A 22,552-nucleotide genomic window follows, 5' to 3' on the forward strand; every position below is an offset into this window, starting at 1 on the left:
ATCCTAAACCTCCTAGTATTTATATTTTTTCTTAAAGTCTTCATTACTGAAGTCCTATCATTACATGGGAATATCACTGCTATTATTAACTATTTTAATACATACATTAATATCATTATTAACAGCTGGTTTAATCATTCACCTTTACAGACTCATGCTTCCAATAAAATTCACCTGAGGAACACCCTAGGAAGTTCAGACTTCTGAAGACTGAGAGAAACCAGCCATTTTAAAAGCTTTTTTCTACTAATTTGCTAGATGGGTATTTGGGGAAAGAAATTTTTTTTTTTCTCTTTTTGACCAAACAGGTAATCGCATCAGCCTCACAGATCTCATACAGCTACAGCCCGGCAACCTAGACTCTGCTCCAATTACATCAAAAGCAAATGCGTGACAGAATGTGTATGTGATGGTCTCAGAGCTGGAGCGTGACTCGAGTTTTCGTATTTCAAGAGGACTTTGTCATGCTGGCAAATTTTTTCTAAATAAGCATTTGAGTTGTAAATTGAAAACATTTGGATCATTAAATCAGTGAGAAAATAAAGAGGGACAGGTTTTTCTGTGCTGCATTAGGGCCATTTCTGATGTCTCTTATTAATTCATGGCGTATCACTGCAGATAAGTAACCTCCCCTGAATATTAACCATACTATGGCCTAACCCTGTATATAGCAGCTCAAGTTGCTGTTAAAGATGACTTTTCTGGTTTTGTTTTTGCTTTTCTGTTTGCCAGGGCTGGGCATCCAGGTTGAACAGAGTGTTTTCCTGTCCCACTAGCGAGGAAGAGGCTCTAATGGTGCTCAGCACCCTGGGGGGAAGCGAAGTGAGCTCAGCCCCGTGGGGGAAGGGGAGTGTTTCAGTGCTGTGCATGACAGATTAGCCATACAACTCATTACTGGCCACTAGAGTTGCATGCATAATCTGCTAGACATGGTACTAGAGATGTGCCCCTTAGGGTTTTTTTGGCTCTGATGTGCAACAGCACAACACAGAGCCTTTGTTACGCTCCAGCCTCAGCTTCTGTACTTACAAAACCTCAGCTTCTTAAAAGGGCTGCTTTCCATGCAGTCCTTCCACTTCAGGGTTTCAACATACACGTCTTTTGATAGGAGCAACAAGAAGAGGCGAGCCTGTCTGGCATTCAAATCTCAAACTCTGAAACACAAACCAAGACCCAGTCTTTTTTTCCTATTTTTTTTAAAAGCCAACTGCATTTTATCTTCCTGGGAGATTACTGCTCTTCAAATGAAATTCACTTCGGAGATAAATAGGCCCAATTAATGTGGTAGAAGGCAGCCAAAGAAACCAGCTGCAGTCCTGGCAGATCAGCCCCCTGAGCACAGTGGCGTGCCCCTTCCCCTCCCGGCCCTCTCACCAGAGAGTGCTGCTTTATCAGCCCCCATGTGCGATCTAGTATAACAGAAAAAACAAAATAATCATTCCCCCTGCTAGCAGTGTACATGCTTTCCCAACAGCATAACAGCTTTTACTTACATTATGAAAGAGCTGCTTCACCCTCTTGACTTAAATTATAGATTATCCTTTCCTTGAAGCAGCTATCTTACAATTTAACCTTTTCATGACTAATGTTATTTTTCAGTCCCCTCACCCGAGTTGTGGATGCAGGATTTCCAACAGCAGTACGTGCCCTGCGTGCTCTTTAGGGTACTAGCAGCAAATTGCAGACTGTTTTGCATCCATGTACACCTTGTACTTTTCCATTGTTATGAAAGCTTTGTAGAGATCTGTTGACATGGTTAAAAACATTAAAAAAAGCAAGCCCAAACCACAATTTTCTTTATGTATTATATACATGTCAGGCTTACGTTTGAGATGTCTGAAGTTTATCAAACTGATCGCAGGTTTGGATTGGGATTCCCCAGGTTTCTTCCTGGATGCTATCCCTGATTTGCTTGTTCTCAAAATAGCACATCTGGAGACTGGCTTCTGCCTCATCCTCTGCAAAAAACTTGGCAATCCATTATTGAAAATGCAGACTTGTTACAAATAAAGTAAATCTAGGAAGAAATAGACTTTCTTCACATTTTTTTCCCATGTTATCTCTAAATATATACAAGGACACCAAGTCCTCCGTATTAACAGATTTAAAATTTCCACCAGGCCCTTTTAAAACTTGAATTTCCTTTTTCACTCTTTTTACTCATTCAACCCCTTCTGAAACCAAACAGTGCTTTTATTTGGCTGCACATCCCCTAGAGAGAGTAGAAGAGTGTATCTGCCAATATCCAAACCAGAAAACATTTGACTGATGGACTATGAATTATAGAAGTGTATCAGTAAAACTTTATGAAAAGTCAGTCATGGAACTGCAGTTAGATCATAGATGGCAAAAGAAAAAGCTTGGGACTGTAAGGAGAAGTCTGTAACATGCAACCTCTACCACTCAGCAGTGGAGCACATTGGTTGGGGTTTCTTTTTCTTTAAGTTACCTTCATGCAACAGCAGTGGTTTTCCCAGCAGAGAGACTTCTTTAAGAGGAGCACTTTGGGACCTCCCAGCAGCAGCACCATCCCGTTGGTAGACACAAATAGTATTTTTTTCCCCAGTCATTCCCAGGTTAGCCTTTGTCAGGCAGTAGTGGAGGTGCTAGAAAAACCAAATGCCCTGTAGGATGTTTATTGCTTGGAAAAAGGAATGAGGTCATCCCAAACCAGAAAATGTCTCGTGGAAAGTAGAGCTATAGTTTCTCTGGCAGGGCTGGGTGTAGGTGTGCTTTTCAGCTTGGAACAGCAGACACACCATCCACATAATTCCAGGCATTTATTTGGATTCAGGCACGTGTTAAGCTGTGGCCATGCAGCACGAGGGATGCAACCCCGAAGACCATTCCACTAACAGGAGTCTTTCTCAGCCACTGGTCTGGGGACGGAGGTGCACAGGGACCACCTACAAGACAAGGGCAGCTTCTCCTTCAGAACCGTTTCCATCAGTTAGTAGCAACATCTGGGTAAGTGACAATTACGTTGTCCTGAGCGGTTTTTTTTTTTGATCCTCAAAGGCATTTTGGTGGCCAGCTCATACCTTAGCATCTAACTTTGAGGATCCAAGGCATTGGTCCTTTAGAAAGGACAAAATACCCTGCAGAACAGAGGAACTGTTAAAGGATAGTATAAGGAAGGTAGAGGAAAAGCATATAAATATTGCTGTGCTTTATATACATTTGTCCAGCTGTTTATGATAAATGTTCTCCATTTTTTTGTTGCCATCATTTCCCTCCCTGCTTTCTAATTGCAGAAAATAAAATAGTACAAGTCCTTGCCTTCATTACATACAACACCTGCTGCCTGTTCTGAAACAGATGTCTAAAGCATCATTAGGCAAATATTTTTTTAGCCTTTTCAGTGGGACTAATTTCAAACATCTTTGTGCTAAATCCCCCTCCCTCAGCTTCCTCTGTATTTCTCATCCTTCCCTATATTCAGAGTTCCAACAAGAACTCTGCTCTGTATTGGCTTGCTCCTGTTATGTTTGTCCTGGATCACTGTACTCACAGAAGGACAAAGAGAGAGACTACAGCTACTTTGAACCAGGAATTAAGTTCAAGAGATTTAATTACAGGAGAAAAAGACAAGGTGAGGGAAGAAAACAATGAGAGTGTTATTAGTCAGTAGTGGAGGCAGTTGTTTCAGAACACCAGCTGGCTTGTTACAGCCCTAGGGTTTTTTTGTGGACACTACAGCAAAGAAGAGTTTTACAAGTACACAAGGACAAATCCTATGCTCTCGGTGTGAATTACTTGTATTTTGGCAACAGGAGAAAACCCCAACTCCAAGCACCCTTTCCATTTCCCCACCACCTTCGTAACTGGCCAAGAAAAGCACATCTTAGAATCAGGTAGGCCTGCAGGGCTCGCACGACTCTATTGTTGAGGAAGATGTTTGAGGGGCCCAATTCCTCCCATTTCCAAATATCACTGTAATTCTTGGATGAGGTGTCCACTCCTGGGAGGAACCATGAACTTTCCAGGTCAATAACAGACTTGGCACTTGCTTCGTTTAATCACATTGGCTGTTATGCAGTGACATACATTTGCGATTTATCTTTCCTTGTTCACAGCAGAGGTGGAATAACTTTCCTATCTGTTTGTTCAACGCAGGCCAAGGTGGCAGAGAGCTCCAGTTCTAACTGGTAGGGAAGGAGCGTTCCTCTTCCAATCAATAACAAGCTAAAACAAGAGCTGTAGGACATGTTGTGCCAGGTTAATTGGCACCACACTCACTCTTCAGTGGTTCCAGACTTGCTGAAAATCGTTCCTTTAGGTGATTTCTTTCACTAGCAAATTCCTGGTTATGTTATGCTCAGGCAATCTTGTTAATTGGGGCTGGTTTCAACTTGTAAATTACTGTGACTAGATTAGTATAGCCTCCATTGCACAATTGAAAGGTATTAGTGGGAATGGGCTAGTGGCACCCCTAAAAAGCAGTTACTCAACTTTGTACCCTGATGTAGATACTATAACTTACTAGATTTTAATGGTTTCATTTGCAGTTTCCCATCACCAATGTCTGCCTTGGGGTGATCTCTACAAGCAAACTTCAGGAAGAACAGTCCAGTCATTTCTTAAAAGGGCACTATAGAACAAGTACTTCTTGTGGCAGCTGAAGTTACAAAACTGGGTTCCTTAGGACTGCCTCATGTGAGGTTTCTCTAGCGTCGTACGACAGAGCTTCTTCCTTCCCCCTAATGGAGGCATGAATTTTGACTTCTCTCTTCTGTCAGTGCATCCATTTTCTAAAAGTGTGCAAGACACTAACAGCTCATGGTCCTTCACCCCTCTTTAACTAGCCAACAGATTACAAAGCCACTTGAGGCAGTGGGACAGAAGCTGACAATCAGTATAATCACATCAGAACACAATCACACTTTCTCCAAAAAAACAGGCTAAAAGGAGACACACTAACTAGTAGACACACAAATTAAAAGTCCACATCAGCTTCACAGATCATGTCTGCAATGAAATCTGCAAGGACATGAAAGTGGCAGGGAGAGGCAGATAGCTGCTGTCAGAGCATGACTTGCGCTTGCTCAGGTTTGGGCAAGACACAACTGTTTTTTATTTATTTTGTACTTGGATACCTGTAAGAACACCACCACCAGAATCTTTGAGGGTGCTACTGGATATTTGGGAGGGCGGGGGGTGGAAAAAGTGTTGTTTCCCTGAAATTGCAGCTCTTTCCTGCTGCAGACTACATGGGAAGAAAGCTTAAGAGTGAAGTGGACAATATCTGCCTCTTCTGGTGCCTAGAAAATGAGTGAAGCACAGCCTGCTGGAATCAGGATGGGCTGTGAACAGTGCCAGGTCAGTTAGGCAAGGGGGTTATACTGAAATGCTCAATTGCCAGATCCTGACAAGGGTATTTGAATTAGGCAAAAAGAAGGGAACAAAGTAGAGAGGAACGAGGTTTGACCAGGATCTGTGGTGCAGAGATGAACCACGAGACTGTGAATGAAATGAAGGGCCCGAGAAATGACAGTTGGAAGAAAGAGTGGAGAGCAGAAATAGATGAAAGAAATTAGGGGGAAAGCCTCTGTGCCTGACAGAGCGTATTGCCAGGAATGAAACCCAAGCTCCCCAACTCAGCATCTCCCTGCTGCCAGCAAACATCCACAGAAATGTTTCTGTAATGCTGGGGCTCCTGGAGGATGGTAACCAATAATAACAACTATTCTTTAATCTCTGCGGCTGAACTCTGCTTGCTTGCTAGCCCGTAGGTTTGGGGCAGGAGGGCTGGAAACTGTGCTGAAAGATGGCAAGAAAGAAAGTAGCACCACACTGGCAGGAAGTTTCAAAATTCAGGTTGCCCATGGGATCTGAACTTGCTATACTTACCTCTAAAAGGGAAGGGAAAGATACAAATCTTTGCTAGGCACATCTTTTCCCCACAGGAGTGGCTTACTCACAAAGTAAACCAAACTGCTTTTTTTTGACAAGCAGATTTTCAGTACTTAATCTCATAAATTCTCCGTGTGGCTCCATGCATCACTGGCTGCTCATTGATGAATTCTCATTCTGAATAATGAATTAGCAACTCCTTCTGTTTATGGTGTTCATCACTGGAATACACAAGTATGGACAGATCCACAAAAGTACCAGCCTTCAGTCACGTAGCCAATCTTTAAATTTTTCATTTATTACTTTGAAAGAAAAGCTTAATTTCCCAGGTAGTTTGTGTAAAATGCATACCCTCATGGGTACAAATTTACAATCCAAAGATTTGAGAACAAGAACAATCATAACTCATTTATCTGGATTTCTGTTTTTAAGAAGTCATTGAAGAAGTCACAAGTGGGAACAGGATTCCAGAAAAAATATTTGGTACAAATAAAAACAGAGAGGCCATCACTGCCTCATAGCACCTGGAGAGCAGAAACACAAGACAGGCAAAGCAATGTGCATGGAAAGAGGCAGAGAAAGATAAAGGTATTGGCAAAAGTGGGGCTTGGACTAGAACTAAGTCCCTCTCCAGCATCTCTCCATTCACCCACTCCCACAGAGTTCTTCTCTAACAGATCCCATCAATAGATATCTGAAGAGCTTTTAATGACTAACATTAAGAAAAATTGAGGCTTATGCCCTACACATGGAGCTTTATTATCCCCAATTTACAAAAGAGGGAAACTGAGGCATGAAGCAACCTCATCTCTCATGTAAGCAGGTGGCGGGGACTGAAGGTAGAGCTATTCCTTCATTTCCTCACCAGAAAAGCAACCACCTTACATTTTGCTAGAACAGAATATTCGAGGTTCTTCGGTAATTTTTATTCTCAGGTGCTGCACTTCTATGGAAACGTACCTTTTTAAGGTAACAAAATTGCCGACTGCCTTTAAAAACCCCATTTTACTTACCTGCTTTTTACTGCCATAACTGTTTCTATGGAAACTGGAACTGGCCATGAAGCAGTCCTACAACATGAATTCTCACTTGTCAGTTTTACATTAAAGTGCCACCTTCAAAGTCCTTAAATAAAGCAGTAATAATTGTGTTGCCTAACGAGTTTTCAAATTAAACAAAACAAGAAAGCACGCTTTCACTGAATGTTCCGCACAATATTTTGTAGGTGTGGTCTAAGAATTTTAATAGTGTGCATGATATGACTCTCTTGGTTAAGGATATGATCTTTAAACAGAGCGACAGTTTATTAGCAGTAAAAGCCCTAGTGTGTGTAGGTAGACTTACATAAAGGTGACTTATACCAATATGGGTATGTCTAGACTGCTGTCACAGAAGCATACTGTAGAGATACTGAGTAAATGGGTAAATCAACCTACAGAGCTCTGTGCTCCCACAGCTAGTTGGGGTACTTCTGTGCAGGCATATGCATATGGTATTCCCCATAGGTACAAGAGAGGGAATGCACTCAACCAGAGTAAATGTTAGTCTGTGTAGGGTGGCTACCAGGGGAAAAAATAAAGCATGCAAGCTTAAGGCACAACTATTTTGTAGTTATTCAGAGTTAGAATCTGTGTAACTTAAATCTAGGCTCCTCCAATAGTTCTACTTTAAGCTTTCACTCCTGTAAAAACTATAGGCTCCCTTGTGTTCGTTCATATTTCCCTGAGTTAACTCAAGTGAGAAAACTCCCTCTTTCCTGTTCTTGGGGAGCAATCTCCAACAGATTGTACCCTCAATCAAAAGAATCCAACATTGCCAGCAAGGACCAGCTTTAAAACTTCCAAGGAAGGTCCTTTCCAGAGTCATTTATCTGTCTTTCCTGATATGAATTCTTCCTGCCTCATCTCTGACACTTCACAGTTGATCAGTGCTCTTAAGTTGCAATAGGGGCAGAACAGACAGGGAAAGCACTTTGTCTCTGCATCAGCCTCCGATGCATAGAAAATAGGTGGCCAGTGATTTTAGGCAGACTTTACACACAGAAATACATCTAAAATACAGGAATTGTAGCATCAAAGTTGGAGGTAACTGAACACATTAGATGCTGTGTATATGACTATCCAAGCTGCACAGGACAAAGAAGTAATCTGATTTTGGTATCAATTTATTTTAAAGAGACCCTGAAGAGCAATACGATCTCCAGACTATCTTTTCCTCCAAGAATCAGCTGCACAGCGCTCCTCCCAAAACTCATCCAGCCCACACACTTGGCTGACACCCTCAGGAGAACCTGAGTCTTTCTCTCTTCTAACCTAAGAGGGATCCCCTTTCCCACTGAGCTAGTAGTGTTCTTTTAACCCTTTCCCAGCGAAATCAGATTCTGCTAATACAGGACTGTAAGAAAATGGCCAAATCAGTATCTTAAATTAGATGCCATGCTCTTCTGTATGGCCCAAGACACCACATACTTTCCTTAAAATATCCTCAATTGCATGCCAAGTAGGCAACTTCTCCATAGTCATGGAGAGTAAGATATAGTTAACTCCTGAAGTGAGCCTGGATTTAGGAATCAATATTCTAAATCACTTCTTCCATAGACAGCCTTTGTTGTTAAGCAGCACTTCACACTGATCAGCAATCAGAACAGGAATCTGAGAAGTAAATCCCCCCTGTGGCCAACCAGGCCTTTTTGTAGGCATAAACTGAAGTTGCAACTCCTCTCGGTACCACTTCACTCAGAACCTGGACTTCTTTCCCTGCTTTCCAGAGACATTCATGGTGGGGGAGAAGGTGGGGGAAGACGACTTCTACAATTCTTTCTTAATCCTCTTTTTTATTTCCTTCTGCACAGGTACGTCCTTTCAGCACCTGTTCAGGGCCTTATTTAGATCTGACTAGAAGGTACCCAACTCAAAACAGAGCAGCAACGCTAGGAGTAGGGCAACCTGCAGGGAAACCACCTACTGAGCCCTGCAGCAAGTAGGGAATTTACAGCAAAAGAATGATTCATGCATAGTTTTTCACTATGGACAAACACACCATCTCTTTAAGGCCAGGGTTTTCCACAGGCCTTTGAATGCAAATGCCAAATGTTTTGTCATGCCTTTCTCTTAGCCTATATCTCACTGCAGCCAGAGCTTGGAATGAGGCATATAATATAACAACAAACCAGAGACCTGGCACACATGGGACTACTCACTGGCTTTCCTCATGCATATGGTTTATTTTCCCCTGCTATGTCAGTCCTTATAGGGCTTTACCACTACATCTGCCTCCTGGGAGCCTGCTATTTCAACTGTTACAGGGAAGGTGCAGGGGAAAGAGGAAGGATACGTTTAATCCTTTCTACTGTCTTCGAGTTAAAGGTCTCACCTCCACACCATTAATTACACAGATTAATTAAACAGACAAGTCCCTGCAGCAGCAAGCTATCTCTAAGGATAAATACTGAACAGCTCTGGGCTTTGAACTGTGGCACATAACAGAGTTCTGATTATTCCAGATAAAATGTCTTGCACCTTCTTTAGGCCAATGTTATTTCATCAATGTCTTGTGTTCCTCTGCAAGCACAGATACGAGTAGTATTTTTCCCCAGAGGTGACAAGGAATAGAAGAAAAAAGGCAACAGGTAGCATGGAGATTACAGTGGGTCTTCCTCGCTCTCATATTTTCTTTTCCAAAGCATCTGATTTATGGTTTACCATTTATGATGTAGGAAGCAATTTAAAAGTAAACAGCAAGAAGGTGGCTGATTTTGAGAATTCTGGTCTCACAGAATCCACAACACCACCCATCAGTAGTGCACATAGTAGCCAGGGGAATCCAGACATGCTTGACAAACAGTGGGCAAGGTTGCAGGATGGGGAAGGGATGCAGAACACTGTTACTGAAAATTATTTTTCAGAGAAAGGTGAGGAGGGCTTTAGTAGTAGGAAAGTTGTGCACATTCAGGAATACATATTTACAGACAGGTACACCAACACTGCCAGGAATGACAGGCAAGTCTTTTGAATATTTGCTTGCATGTCCTTCCCCTAGCTATTACAAAGCGTACATAAAAAGAAAGATCCACAGATATTACCATATGGAAAGATCACTTGATCAGTCTTTAAGCCAGCAAAACAAGTCCTGACATGACCACTGCTATAATCTGTGCTCTTTAGCAATGACTGTTCTTTAGGGCTCACTGAATGTAAATGTGAGGATGACCATGTCACATCTTATTGCAGGTAAAGAGCCCGGCTTCTTTTCCAGCTCCCCTAATGTATCAGGATGTCCAGAATCAGTTTGATAAAACTTTCACTAAGAATAGCGAGGAAGTCAGCAAGAATATTAAAACAAGTATTCGGACAATTTCTCTGGAGCTGAACAAACATAGCATTTGGAGAATCAGAATGCTCTTTTTTTTCCCCCCCAATCTAAATCATACCAGGTAACTGCAGCTATTCAGGGTCACCCAACCTCTCCCTCTTCCCTCCTTTTTCCTGAATGGACCAGAACAAATGTATCTTATCTTCTCTCTTTAAAATGCTGTATAATATCCTTCCATAGTGCTGACAATATCACTGTTACTCTCCAGCAGTTCCAAGACTCGGTGCACCACCGCTTCAGGCACAGAGGGGTTGTAGCTCTGCTGAACACAGCTCAGGACATGAAGGAAATGGCAGCCTTTTTCAGCATCTGCAGAAAAAAGGAAAATGCAGCCAGGCATGGAGAAAATACTTCAGTCTAACTGCCTCTTTTCTACTGTTATGAACCAGATCAGTCATGAAAAAACCTTAGCTGTTGGAAAGAATGCCCTAGGTACTACAGCAGAGATGCATGTATTCAGAGGGAAGAGATCCAGTCTGCGCCTACAGTTCTCCAATTATCAACTGTTACCACTGACTTTTCTGGAAGTGTCAAGGCTGTAACTGTAGTAATGAGGGTGAAAGACAATCAGTCTTGCAAACTCTAATATACAGGGTTCATTCAGTACAACCTGATGATGAGATTAATAACTTAAGGGTACCTCCAGTGTCCACCTATGTAAGCCATCCAGTTTCTGTAACTGCAGAAGAAACCAAATGAAAATCCTTTTGCTCATGCCTAACTTCAAAAACGTCTAGGAAGGTCCATGGCCAGGACCTATAACTGCTTGCCCAATGCTGGCATCTTGTGGAAAAACTGCTACAGTGCAACGTTATTCACCTAGCAATGCAATCCCATCCCCGTGCTTCAGCCTACTCAGACAATTACGGGAGTAGAAATTCACAGAACTTCAGTATCAAATTTTACCTCCTTTTAAGAGGAGTGAACCCTGAAAAGGTACAGGAGAACAGGATTGTAAAAATAATTCCCTTTCCTAGAGGGCGACCCAGAGACAAAGGTCCTTAATGGCTGCAGTATTGCAAGCAGCTGCGGTGTGCCTGGTGGGAGCCATCATTTGAAACTCAGCTGTCCCAGTCAACATTTCCTCCAACAGACCCCGTAAACCCAATAATCAGTGCTGCAGGCTCCCTATCTCCCCAAGTGCTGGACTCCACAACAGATTTTTCTTCTCCATGGCTAACAATGGAAAACTAGCAAAAATGAGACACATCAGCACAAATTACTTTCCTCCTCAGCCCTCAGCTCACATGATGTAAGGTAAGTTTCATATGGGAACTGAGAAATTGCCACGGGCCAGGGAGGTCCCTGTATTTTGTTGTTATTGCTTGCCTCTGTTTTTATTTTTGCCAGTCTCCAATCTAGAATCAGCTAGGGCCCTGAACTGCCTTAGAAGCTACTGAGAAAAGTTACTAGTAGATAGAAGGCAATGCTGAGTACTGGTAAATAAACAGTTCAGCCTAATTCCTATCAGGCTGTGAATCAGGCAAAGATATTTCTTCAGAAGTCAGTGAACCAGCGTGATAAAAGACCTTTGTGGCTGGTAGCCAAAAATGCGTCCACCACCCTAGGATGGATAGGTGCAGAGAACAGAACAATGCCTCTACGTGGGTCATAGGGACTGTTGTTGCAAACAAAAGTGGGTAGCTGCATTTTGCGTTAGTCATAGGTTTGTCATAAGAAGGTCAAAGTGCCCATCCCTGATCTACAGTAACTTAGCTTAAGTCTTGATGAATTAGTTTAATAACCTAAGTGTTACCCAACAGTACAATACATACTACTTTCCTCCTAAATGCAGGTAGAAAAATGGCATTTTGGGATAGCTGCAGGTGTGTACAATCATTAAGCAACCCAGAAACACTCCTAGTCTATGGCCCAACTTTGAGGGAATACACTTCTTGCAGCAGAGTGATGCTCTTCCCCTTTCCTTGCCATACTGGGTTCTAACTTTTGTCCACCAGCTGAGGTAAGCCAGGCTGTGATTAACTGTCTTGCCTGACTACCAATATCAGAGAGGTCAGAGTTATAGAACAACTACCATTTGCCCACTGCAGACATCTCACACAGGGTACATTCTGACAAATTAAGTTTAACTTCAAGTGATTCTGTTTTTTCCCTCTGTACTCTCTTAGCCTCATCTAAACCAGAGCAAATTGTTAAAAACAAAAAACCCCAAACCAAAAAAACCCCAACAACAAACGCAAACAAAAAAAACCCAAACCCCAAACCTGGACTAAGTCTACCACTTTGCAGTTCAGTCTGGAGTCAAAATGCACTGTCATCCTTTTCTGCCTATCTTAAGCCTCTAGATAGACCCACAGTGGCCTCGCATGAGGGTGTTTTAGGATCAGGCTGTTTGGAATTACAGTTGGAGCCAAGGACTAGGATTGTCATATAGGCATGTTACAGATCAGGGTTTTGTGGAGCTCTGGCTAGGCATGCTGAGATTTTTTTTTTTATTTGTAAAATAGTTCCAGGAAGCTGGGTTGGGCCTGAGAATGTGTCACAACTAAAGCAATGGGGTGAGGCATTCCCTTGAAAACTGGCAGAGAAGTCAGTCATTGGAGGGAAGAGTTGAGTTTACCATAGATCAGTCTTCCTGATTAGAAGATTAATATTACACTTGAAGGAAAATGGGTAGGAATTTCTTGCAACAAGCAAGTGAAAGCCCTTGAGGTATTACCATGTTCTTATTTTCTCACAATAAGCCTGCTCACTAGTCAAGGCCAAGCAGGTGGCTAAGACTACCATCCCACCAGCAGAGGGGGTCTGACAGTTACATTTAGTTCTCTGCTCTTGCATCATTCAATGACAATAAAATATCCACAGGAAGTACCCTGACGGTTTTGATTGAAGCTTCTTGCCTTTCCTTCTCAAAATCTTCTGTTATCAGTGACCAGGACATTGAAACGGTCCTTCTGAAGACTAGCAAAGAGACATTGACCTGGAAATTGTCCTCTTTACAACAGGAAACTAAGTAGGTGGAAAGCTTCAAGGAGAACAAGAGGCTTTGTAAAGCAGTTGCTACTTTTAACCTGCTCCGTATGGAAAACATAGCTTTGAGGATCTGGGACTCTTCAAAGTCTTTTCTGTGACTGATTTACAAGTTCCTCTGCTGTTGACTCCTCCTGACTGGGAGAAAGAACTTCCCAACCTCTCATGGAACACAGGGTAATTTACCAGTGTGATAATGCACAAGAAGGGTGTTAAACACCAGGCCGTCACTCAGTGCTCCATGTCAACTGTACACAGGTTCTGGCCTTTATAGTGACACAATTATAAAACAAAATACCCCACCAAAACGAAAACCAAAAACACAACACCAAAAGAACCAAAACAAAAAAAGTTCCCAGGAGAACTAGCTGATGTATAAAATGGGCAAAGGAATGATTTGACTCTTACAGAGATGTTTGTATTTGTTAATTGGGTAAGAGACAATAAAACAATGTGATTTAGTAATTTGTCACACTGAAACAGCCTCAGAGCCCATGTTCACCTGCATGCCCAGTAACATCCACTCCCTCTATCACCCAAAGATACAGAACTTTTACCTCCACCTACAAACCCTGCCTACAATTGTACCACTGCTTAAGGTAACCAGTTGGAAACTAAAAAAAAAAAAAAAAAAAAATTCTACTTCACTCAGCCTTTTTGACTGCAGAATAACCATCATATACCAGGTCCTACAATGATAGTATAAGGATATCCGCAATTTAATATTATATGCCTTAGGTTCTAGCCAGTCATTTATTCTACACTAAAGTGCATTCTACCCCACAAAGAGCTGCATTCCAGCAGCAAGTGATCCCCGCTGACACATTCTGCCCAATGAATTGAAAGAAACTCTGTAGCAATGTACCTGTGTAATTAGCAGACATTCAAGTCAAGCACAAGCTATCTCTATGGCAATGAGACACAATAGGCTTGAGGGACAGGGATAACTCAGAAGCCACATGAAGTGGATTTTGTTAGACTGAAACTCCTACCTGCAAAGAACAACCACCTGAGCTTCACCTGAGCTTAAAATCTACAGAGAATATCCTACTGACTTAAGTAAATTTCATTGTTGACTTAGTGAAGGCGGGGATTTCACCTTTCTGTATGGTAACTTTTGTGTCAACTCCCCTGTAGAAACTGAACTAGCAAGATTTGCTATTTATCCAGAGTGCAAAGCAACAGCTGCTAGGTGCTGACCTAACTTCATTACATTTGGTTCCTCCCAAAATCTCAAAAGATACAGATCTAAGATAATGGCTACTTATTTCAGATCTGAGAGGTTTGCTTCCTGCTGGGCACACCTGCTCTTTCTCTCTCCGTGCTCACAGAAAGCTGCTCTTGCACTCCTCCTTTTAGCTATACTGATTAGCTACAGCAGCAACTTAGCTCCTAGTTCAAGGATAAGGACAAGAATCATATCTAATCCAGCAGCAGGAGGAGATATTGTCATCAATATATCAGCATCAGCTCACCACCAGCCCTGATTACACCATTACTTACGCCTGGGTTTTCGACAGTCGTCTTTAATCATATCAAGGGTCACTTTAAGCAGCTCCTTATCATGGTCAGTCACCTGGAGAAAACAGATGAAACTGGCCGTCTGTTTCAGTTGATGGCATGGCTTTTGAAAAGCAATCCAAGGGCATGATGTATTCTAAACTAATGCTGTCATAACTACAGTCTGCATTACATACTGTCTCCGAGACTAACAATGAATGTTAAATCTTCAGTTATTATTTTTAGTACCACTAGCAGCATCCATGGGTTAGGTGAAGAACATGATATAGCAGAATTCAACCCAAAGGAGGGTGACTGGCTCAGGAGAACACCACATTTCAACCCACTTCGAAGAAGAACTGTCCCATGTCCCAGGCTTCAGTGTGCTCAGCTGTGTCAGCACACAGTTTGGCAACCCAGTGAACAGACTGCACTTGGAACAGCAGCAGTACTTCAGTCTGGTGTCGCGTTACAAAAAGAACAACTCGGTGCAGGATACAGAGGTAAAAGGAACACTGAAGCAAGCTGCAGATAAGACTTTGGAGTAAACAGACAGGTCTTGAATGTCCAGCTACTGCTTCCGAAACATTTCTATTGTTTCCGAAACATTTCTACTGTTCTACTGACCATGAAAGTCATACCCCTGAACTTTTTTGAAACCGCCGCTCAGTTCCTTACATAGTATAAGTCCTTGGAGCTACTGGGTTTCTGGAAAACCACTCCTTTTTCTTGTAGCATCCTTATTGCTTCCTTAAAAACACTGTGAATCCTTTTGGAACTGGAGTCGCTTTTTGACTTCACCTGGACAGGAAGAAAAGAATGAAGCAGATGGTGAGAAAACTCAGCTTAACTAAAGATACGAGCAAAAGCTCCAGCTGCTTTCAAGAGCAAGAGGACTTCAGGTGATTTTCTTACACGTTTCTTCATTGTATGTAGCAGCTTTTATGTACTGAGAACTCTCTTTTGGAATATGCTTGTTACGCTCACAGAGCATTTGACTGTTTGGCTAATCAAGCTTTGCCCATATTTATGTTTTCTGTTTTCCTGGTAGTAAGTGTAGGATGATAGGGAGATGAGTGCTTTGTAAGGTGATATTCAGCAGGAGTCTAAGTGCTGGGAATTGGATTCCCATCTCATGATTTGAAACTGAGGAAGTATCCAAGGAAAAGTAGGAAACTGGCAAGAAGAGTATTTGTTTCTTGTCCCCTTTGTTTCCAAATTTTTACACACATTCTGGTCATCCTCTCAAGAGCTTCTCCACTGCCTAATGAAATGAAAGGATAAAAACATGCAAGAAATTAAGACATGTATACAAGGAGATAAGGGAACAAAGGATTCAGTTTTGAGGGCAGGTGGGAAATTAGTCTCTTGTGAAAGGAGAACAAAGTGCCTGGAAGTCCCTAACTGCAGAGGTTATTTAGAAAAAGCATTCTGTGTTTGGGACACATTAACAGAGTAGGAAGCAAGAAAGGAGAGAAAAAAAAAAAATCAGGGAAAAGCAGGGTTTGTTTGGAAGTAGAGCATAGCTAGGACAGTGAAATGACAGCTAGGGAAGTGGAATGAAATAATCAGCTGTGGAGAGGAGAACATATGGGTAGATAAGGGCAAGACCACAACTCTTCTCCATCTCTCTCTGTCCTACCGTGTCTTTCAACCTCCCATTTATCTACACAGACTGCTTCAATTCCCCAATTGTTGTTTCTTCATCTGTCCCTGTGGTTTTGATAACACAGCTAAACTGCTTCCCACAAACCAACATGTGATAACTAGAACCACACCAGAGCAACCAAAGCAGTATTTGCCAAGCCATTTCTTCATCTATCACTGTAAATGCCCCCACCCTGTTCTGAACAAAAGTGTCAGACTTCACTTACCCTACTTCACTCACTAGATGCACTCACAGAAGCCTCGGGAGTGGAACAGGCAACTGCCATGAACTAGAATGAATTCACATGAATATGTGAAAGAGACACCACATTAGCAATGGAAGACTACCTTTTCACAAAACATTCATTCAACCCATTTGCAAGTCTCAAGTGAAACTCCAACTGCTCCTAAGCCTGGAAGCTGATGTGCCTAACTGGGAACAGTTCAGAAATCCAACAGGGAAATTAGCGTTAGCATGCATCACAAGTTTCTCCATAGCCTTCCTCCAGCTAATCCTCAATATTTTAACAGGCCATAATCACATCTCGCTCTACCTCTGTGTCCTACAACAGCTATCTTTTTCCTCTCAAATCAATAGTCAAAAATAATTACCTAATAGTTCAAGATAATTAACATAGAACAATGGCTATTACTTTCAGTTTGGTTTTCTCCTTCTGTTCCAGATTGAAGGACTCCAGTGCCCAAACGTTTGTCTGTCCCCTGGTCCACCACAGCTGTATCAGTTTGGGTAACAACAGACACTGCTTCTAATTACAAACTTGACCATACATCTGGACACCATTCCAGTCACAACATTAATACCACTATCATATTTCTCTTCATAGTGCCTCTTCTGATGAACTGAAGAAACAAACATAAAATGTAGCAGGAAGGGTTAAGTGAAGAGTGAATATTTGCTAATGGAAAAGCACATTCTCATAGCCATATGGAAAATGAAGAGACACTGCTTCTCACTCAAATGCAGTAATAAATCCTCAGGAATCAAGAAACTGATAGCAAAGCAACTACCTCAAGACTCTGATCAATTTTTAATGTGAAAGCAAACATTTGGGGAGAAAATAAAAGATAAAAATATCTCCAAAGAAGCATGATAATTATTCAGTTTGGCTTAACACTGAGATCCCGTCAAAAAAGGGAGATAATTGGAAACACGCCCTGTGTGAACTGACACACAGCTCAGCCTGGATGGATACTGAAACAGAATCACTAAGGATGCAAGTCAAGGCATTGACGGAGCAAAGACAGAGAGGCAGGCTTGGGAGCGAGAAAAATAGGTAAGCAGCTGCTACATATCAGCACGATCTCATACATGCTGCAGAGTCCAAGGGAAAGGTCTCCATGGCAGGAGGACTGTCCCTGAAGAATAAATGAAGGCTCATGCCCTCTTCAGGGGCTTTAATATTATCCTGAAATGACAGGAAAAGGTTGGCATTTTTTCCTAGTGTGCTCTAGAACATGCTTCCTCCTGTCCATCCCTCCAAGTAAGCCAAAAATTGAGGAGTTTGTGAACACAATATAAAATTACTTAATCTGTTCTTTTGGTCCACCCAAAATATCTCCAGCATCTCACCCTGCAAATTTGTAAGTCAATAGTACTACTTCCCAACACCTTATCACTTTCTTTTAAGCCAGACTAGGCCCTCATTTCCTTGGATCCCCATTCTGAGACAATGTATACCTATCCTTGTGATTTAGTCCACTGAGCGGAAATCTACAGGAGTCTAATAATGGGCTATACAAAGAGAGAAGAAATCTAGGACTATGAAATCCCTATGTGATTTCACATTGCCACTTTTATTTCAGGAGGAGACTGAAAAATGCTTGCATTTCAATAGTTAAAGATGTATTTTAATGTAGTTCCTTCTGAATCAGAGTTTATTCGCTATCACTTTACTTTTACAAAGCTTTTCATCCGAGAAATGCAGATATTAAGTAGTTTAACTGCTTATCCAAAGCACCAGCAAGATTTGAATCTGGATTTTTAATTTACCTCTCAACATTCACACCTTGCTCTGCAAAGCATCCCTTCAGCATGCTTTAGTTTCAGGGTGCACAATTTCAGGTTCCCTAAAGCGCTGACAGCAGGGGTTCCCCCTCTCTCCCAAATCAGGTACTTTTCAAATAAATGAACCTGTACATTGAAACACAGGAGCATCCAAAAATCATTCACTGCTTTTGTAAAATACGTTTTCCCCACCCCAGAGCAAAGCAGCTATTAAGTAATGATTTTACCATCACTCCCCTCCCTTCCAAGACCAGCTGAGGACTCTGTAGCAAAGCCAACAGAAGAATCTGTGTCTCCAGAATTAAGCTGGTATTTTAATCAATATAATCCATCTGATGGGTCTCACACAGCATAGTAGGCTGATGCTGTGCAACCAGTTATTCCCAGATCTTTAAAACAAGACAAACTCTCTGTACAATCAATTATAGGTCAAAGAATGAAGTGGTACCGGAATTTGCCAGTCTGTTCAAAATGCTGAAAGTATGTAACCTTTGGCTCATTATGAATCACAACACACCCTGATGGCGTTAAAATTTCCTGGTATAACCACACACGTGATTCTACTCATGGAATAGCCTTTTGCAATTTCTCATGCAATGTTTAATCCTTGGCTTAGACAGGTGACAATTCTAGTAATAGTGGTTCTGGATATGTCAGTCCTGAAGTCCTATAATAAGCTTTGTAATATACATATTTAAAGCAGCAGTGAAGCTTCCTCACGAGGCAAGAAGACAAGCACATAGCATCAAGAATGTACAATGCACTACGTTATACCTACAGTACAACATACAGTGTATATACAGTAAGTACAAACAGCACTGTAAAACTTGTCATTGATGACCTTGAGATAATATTCAAATCAAGAGAAGTACAAACAGCAGAGTCTGGAAAGCACAACCTAAGGTATGTGTCCAATCTAGTGACATACACAGACTGGAATGGTAATACCAAAATAGCACACTCTATAGCTTATGCATGGAAGAAGTGCATAAAAATGGTTAATCAAAACTGATGAGTTCCAAGTCATATTTATCCAGTCGAGAACCTGGATGGATCAAGTTCACATGTAGTTTTCTTTAGGAAAAAAAAGGAACCAAAGGCTTATCCATTTGCTAAACATAATTGCCTAAGTCCAGCAAGTACACTCTTTAGGGTCTCTGAACACATGATTACTTTTTCTGTTTTTTCCCTTGTAGTCTTCCCTGTAGCACCCTCCCCACCTTCAGTCTCGAAAGCCATTTGTTTTAAGCGATAAGTGAAAGGCTATAGCTTAGGGACAGAGGGAGGCACTGGTTATGTGAAATAAAGCTCCACTGGTTTTAAAAATCCTAATAGATTTGTTAATTCTTAATTATTTTTAAGAACACCAAGCCTTCCAATTCTCTTACACATCCTCTGTAGACTACAAAATCAAATGTACCCTACTATATGTCTGAGCAGATAACATGATCTTAGGTCTGCCATGTGCATCTGCTAGAGGGAAATTTGTGCTGGCGGGCCAGAAGTCTGCCTTGCTGGGGAGCCACTAGGAATGGAACTAGATATTGCAGGACATGTATGGGATGTGGCAGGACTCAGGCACAATAATGCTGAAAAGGAACAGAGAGATACTGCCTACCTCAAGCTATCCCAGCTACCTCCTTCCACCTTCAGCCCCTGCTCTGCTCCACTGCCAGTGACTCCATAGCAGCTTACCACCTCCCTGGAGAAAATATTGCATGGGGAGATAGCCTCCCCACTATGATGAACGCTGTACCAGTACTTAAAAGTTGGGAAAGAGATGAAGTGGGTGTACCACATTTCCTAGGATCACATGGAAAGAAAGAGAGGCAAGAAAAGAGTTTAACAGTAACTGTGCTCTAGAACACTGGAATCAGCGTAAAAAAAAAAAGTTATACATCCAAATAACTCATCCTTTCACATCCAGGAAAAGTGCAAGAAGTGAGCAAGTCTTTATGTTGTGGGGTGGCCTAATTAGTTTGGTCCACTCATCTAGCTCCTGCCTTGCCAAACACATATGAAATAACATCGTTCCACTTTTGCAGCACCCTTTATTCTTTTGGTTTGAGGGTGATACAAAACAGAAGACTACAGAGGGGAAGAGAAAGATCCGACTTCTGTCTCTTTTCCTATTATACATATTTCTGTGGATCAGACTGGGTAATTGACCCTTTGCCAATTATGAGAAGTGACACCTTCAAGAGACAGAGAACAGGAACAACGAAATGCATTTCCAGAGCACTACTAGGTGCTCCTCTTAAGGCATTCAGGTCACTTGACAACTGCAGGTTCTTTTGTATGCAAAGATATATAAGCCTCTTTGCAAGGAATTAATACCAAAGGGCAATAAGGGAGAACTGCAATTTCTAAATAAGCACCTGTGTGCCCAAATTCCTGGGACATATACTCACACCCTTGCATCAGGGTCAGGAGCAACTATTAATTATTATGATAGCTCCTCATGACTGCTAACAACACTGATGCTACATTGTGTTTGTTGGTTTGGTTTTCTTGGCTGGTATTTTTTGTGCCTTTCTACGTGTGTTCTGCACCAGTTCCTACTTTAAATGTCTTTGCAAGTTATTCATCTTCATCTTTCTATAAATGCTGAAACTTCAAAGATGGAAGTTTCTGGTATTAATCACAATGACCACTACTTCCTTTAATGTGAAGTGTTTGGGAACTTTTAATACTGTTCCAGCTAGTTTAGAAAAAATACCCTGTCCCATGTTGGATATTCTAGTATCAAACTTTTCTGTCAAGAATGAGAGTAGCTCTTGTTATTGGTTATATCCAAGCTTGCTTTAAAGCAAACAAAAATGTCTTTAATAAAAATAAACAGGTATGAAGAAACAGCTATCAGAAGCAGTTCAACAAGGCCAACAAGAATAGAGCTACTTTTCATTATTATTTGACCTTGTCTACAAGGGACTCTCTGGGGGCTGGGTGGTGGTGGTGGGGTTTTGTTTGGTTTTTTTGTGTTTTTTTTTTTTTTTTTTAAATTAAACAAACATCAGATGTTAATATAACATGCACTTTAGAGTGCATATCAGAATCAGGCAGTGAAAATGACTGCTATGGATTTATTTCTCTGTAGAAAAACCAAAAAGTCAATAAGTGAGTCACAACACTAGTTTACATCTCAGTTGCCACTGGTAACACAGTAAAAGCCATAACTCTGTTATTTCTGCAGAAATTTACTACTTCACACCAGCTGACATTCTGGTTTGTAATTTATCCAAATAACACATAATATAAAGCCATTTTACAAAATGGCGGTTGTTCTATTCCCCATTCTGTAGTTGATCAAGAGCGTACTATCTCACTGAAAAGTTTCTTAACAGTTTGGTTACATGCAACTGCATGTAAACTGACCTCAGTTAAATTCCACCTTCTGGTCCTTTCAGTCATCACCTTTCACAACTAGGGATTTCCAACAAGAGAAATACGTAGCAGGGAGCACTGTTGATCCACTCCTCATCTCCTTTTGAAAGCTGCATCTATATAAATATATTGAGCTTCAAATGAGATACAAGACAAAGACTTTGTGCTCCTTTCTCCTGATCAAATTCAGGATCTCAAACAGCTCAAGCACCTTAAAGGGTTCATCTTTTCTGATACTGCCACTACTTACAGATCTAGATAAGTTAGTGCCTGTTGCAGACTCGAAGGTTACCCAGCCCTAATAAAAGATTACCCTTAACAACTGGATTTTCTCACATGGCTTGCTTCAGTCCAGTTTTGTGTGTCTCAAGTGACAAAGTTTCCTCAAGCTCTGTAAATAATTCATCCATAAAGCTAAAGCATTTGTGGTTTTTGAATCCTCTGAAGGCACCAGTGTCTTATCTGCTTGTTTATGCTTAAAAAGAGTACATGGTATTATTTCCCCCGACTAAAAACTTGTAACAGTTACATTCACTCACCTCCTGACAGCTGGGACTGCGCAGATGCACACCAGCCAGAGACACCAGAGTGTCAATTGTTTCCAACTCCTGTTGGTAAAAGGTCTGAATTTTGTTTTCTAACAGAAAACCTTTCACTTTCTCATGCAGCATATTGACTGAGAAATTCTGACCCTCCAGGCCGCTGCAAGGACACATAGAACATGTAAAAAGGTAAGAAATATACTACTAACGTCTTTTAGAACAATTACCTAAAGTTAGC

General features: G+C 41.4%; 1 protein-coding gene and 1 long non-coding RNA gene across 6 annotated transcripts in view; both read right to left on the bottom strand.

Moving 5' to 3' along the window:
- Positions 1 to 298: 298 nt before the first annotated feature.
- LOC142063611 (uncharacterized) lies at positions 299 to 3,167 on the bottom strand. The gene is made up of 3 exons (XR_012662813.1): positions 1,826 to 3,167; positions 1,609 to 1,744; positions 299 to 1,154 (listed from the first exon to the last, which is right to left on the bottom strand). It is a non-coding gene; the product is annotated as an uncharacterized LOC142063611 (long non-coding RNA).
- Positions 3,168 to 6,130: 2,963 nt separating this feature from the next.
- Positions 6,131 to 22,552, bottom strand: part of STN1 (STN1 subunit of CST complex) — a 44,744-nt gene continuing 28,322 nt past the window's right edge. For all 5 annotated transcript variants that reach the window (XM_075107540.1, XM_075107535.1, XM_075107537.1 and 2 more), the window contains 4 exons: positions 22,312 to 22,474; positions 15,394 to 15,516; positions 14,719 to 14,791; positions 6,131 to 10,533 (listed from right to left, as the gene is read on the bottom strand). In XM_075107540.1, coding sequence (XP_074963641.1) covers positions 10,376 to 10,533; positions 14,719 to 14,791; positions 15,394 to 15,516; positions 22,312 to 22,474 — 517 coding nt within the window. In that variant the 3' untranslated portion in view covers positions 6,131 to 10,375. The remainder of the gene's footprint in view (positions 10,534 to 14,718; positions 14,792 to 15,393; positions 15,517 to 22,311; positions 22,475 to 22,552) is intronic.

Source organism: Phalacrocorax aristotelis, chromosome 12 (assembly GCF_949628215.1).
Source record: "Phalacrocorax aristotelis chromosome 12, bGulAri2.1, whole genome shotgun sequence".
Lineage (NCBI taxonomy): Eukaryota > Metazoa > Chordata > Aves > Suliformes > Phalacrocoracidae > Phalacrocorax > Phalacrocorax aristotelis.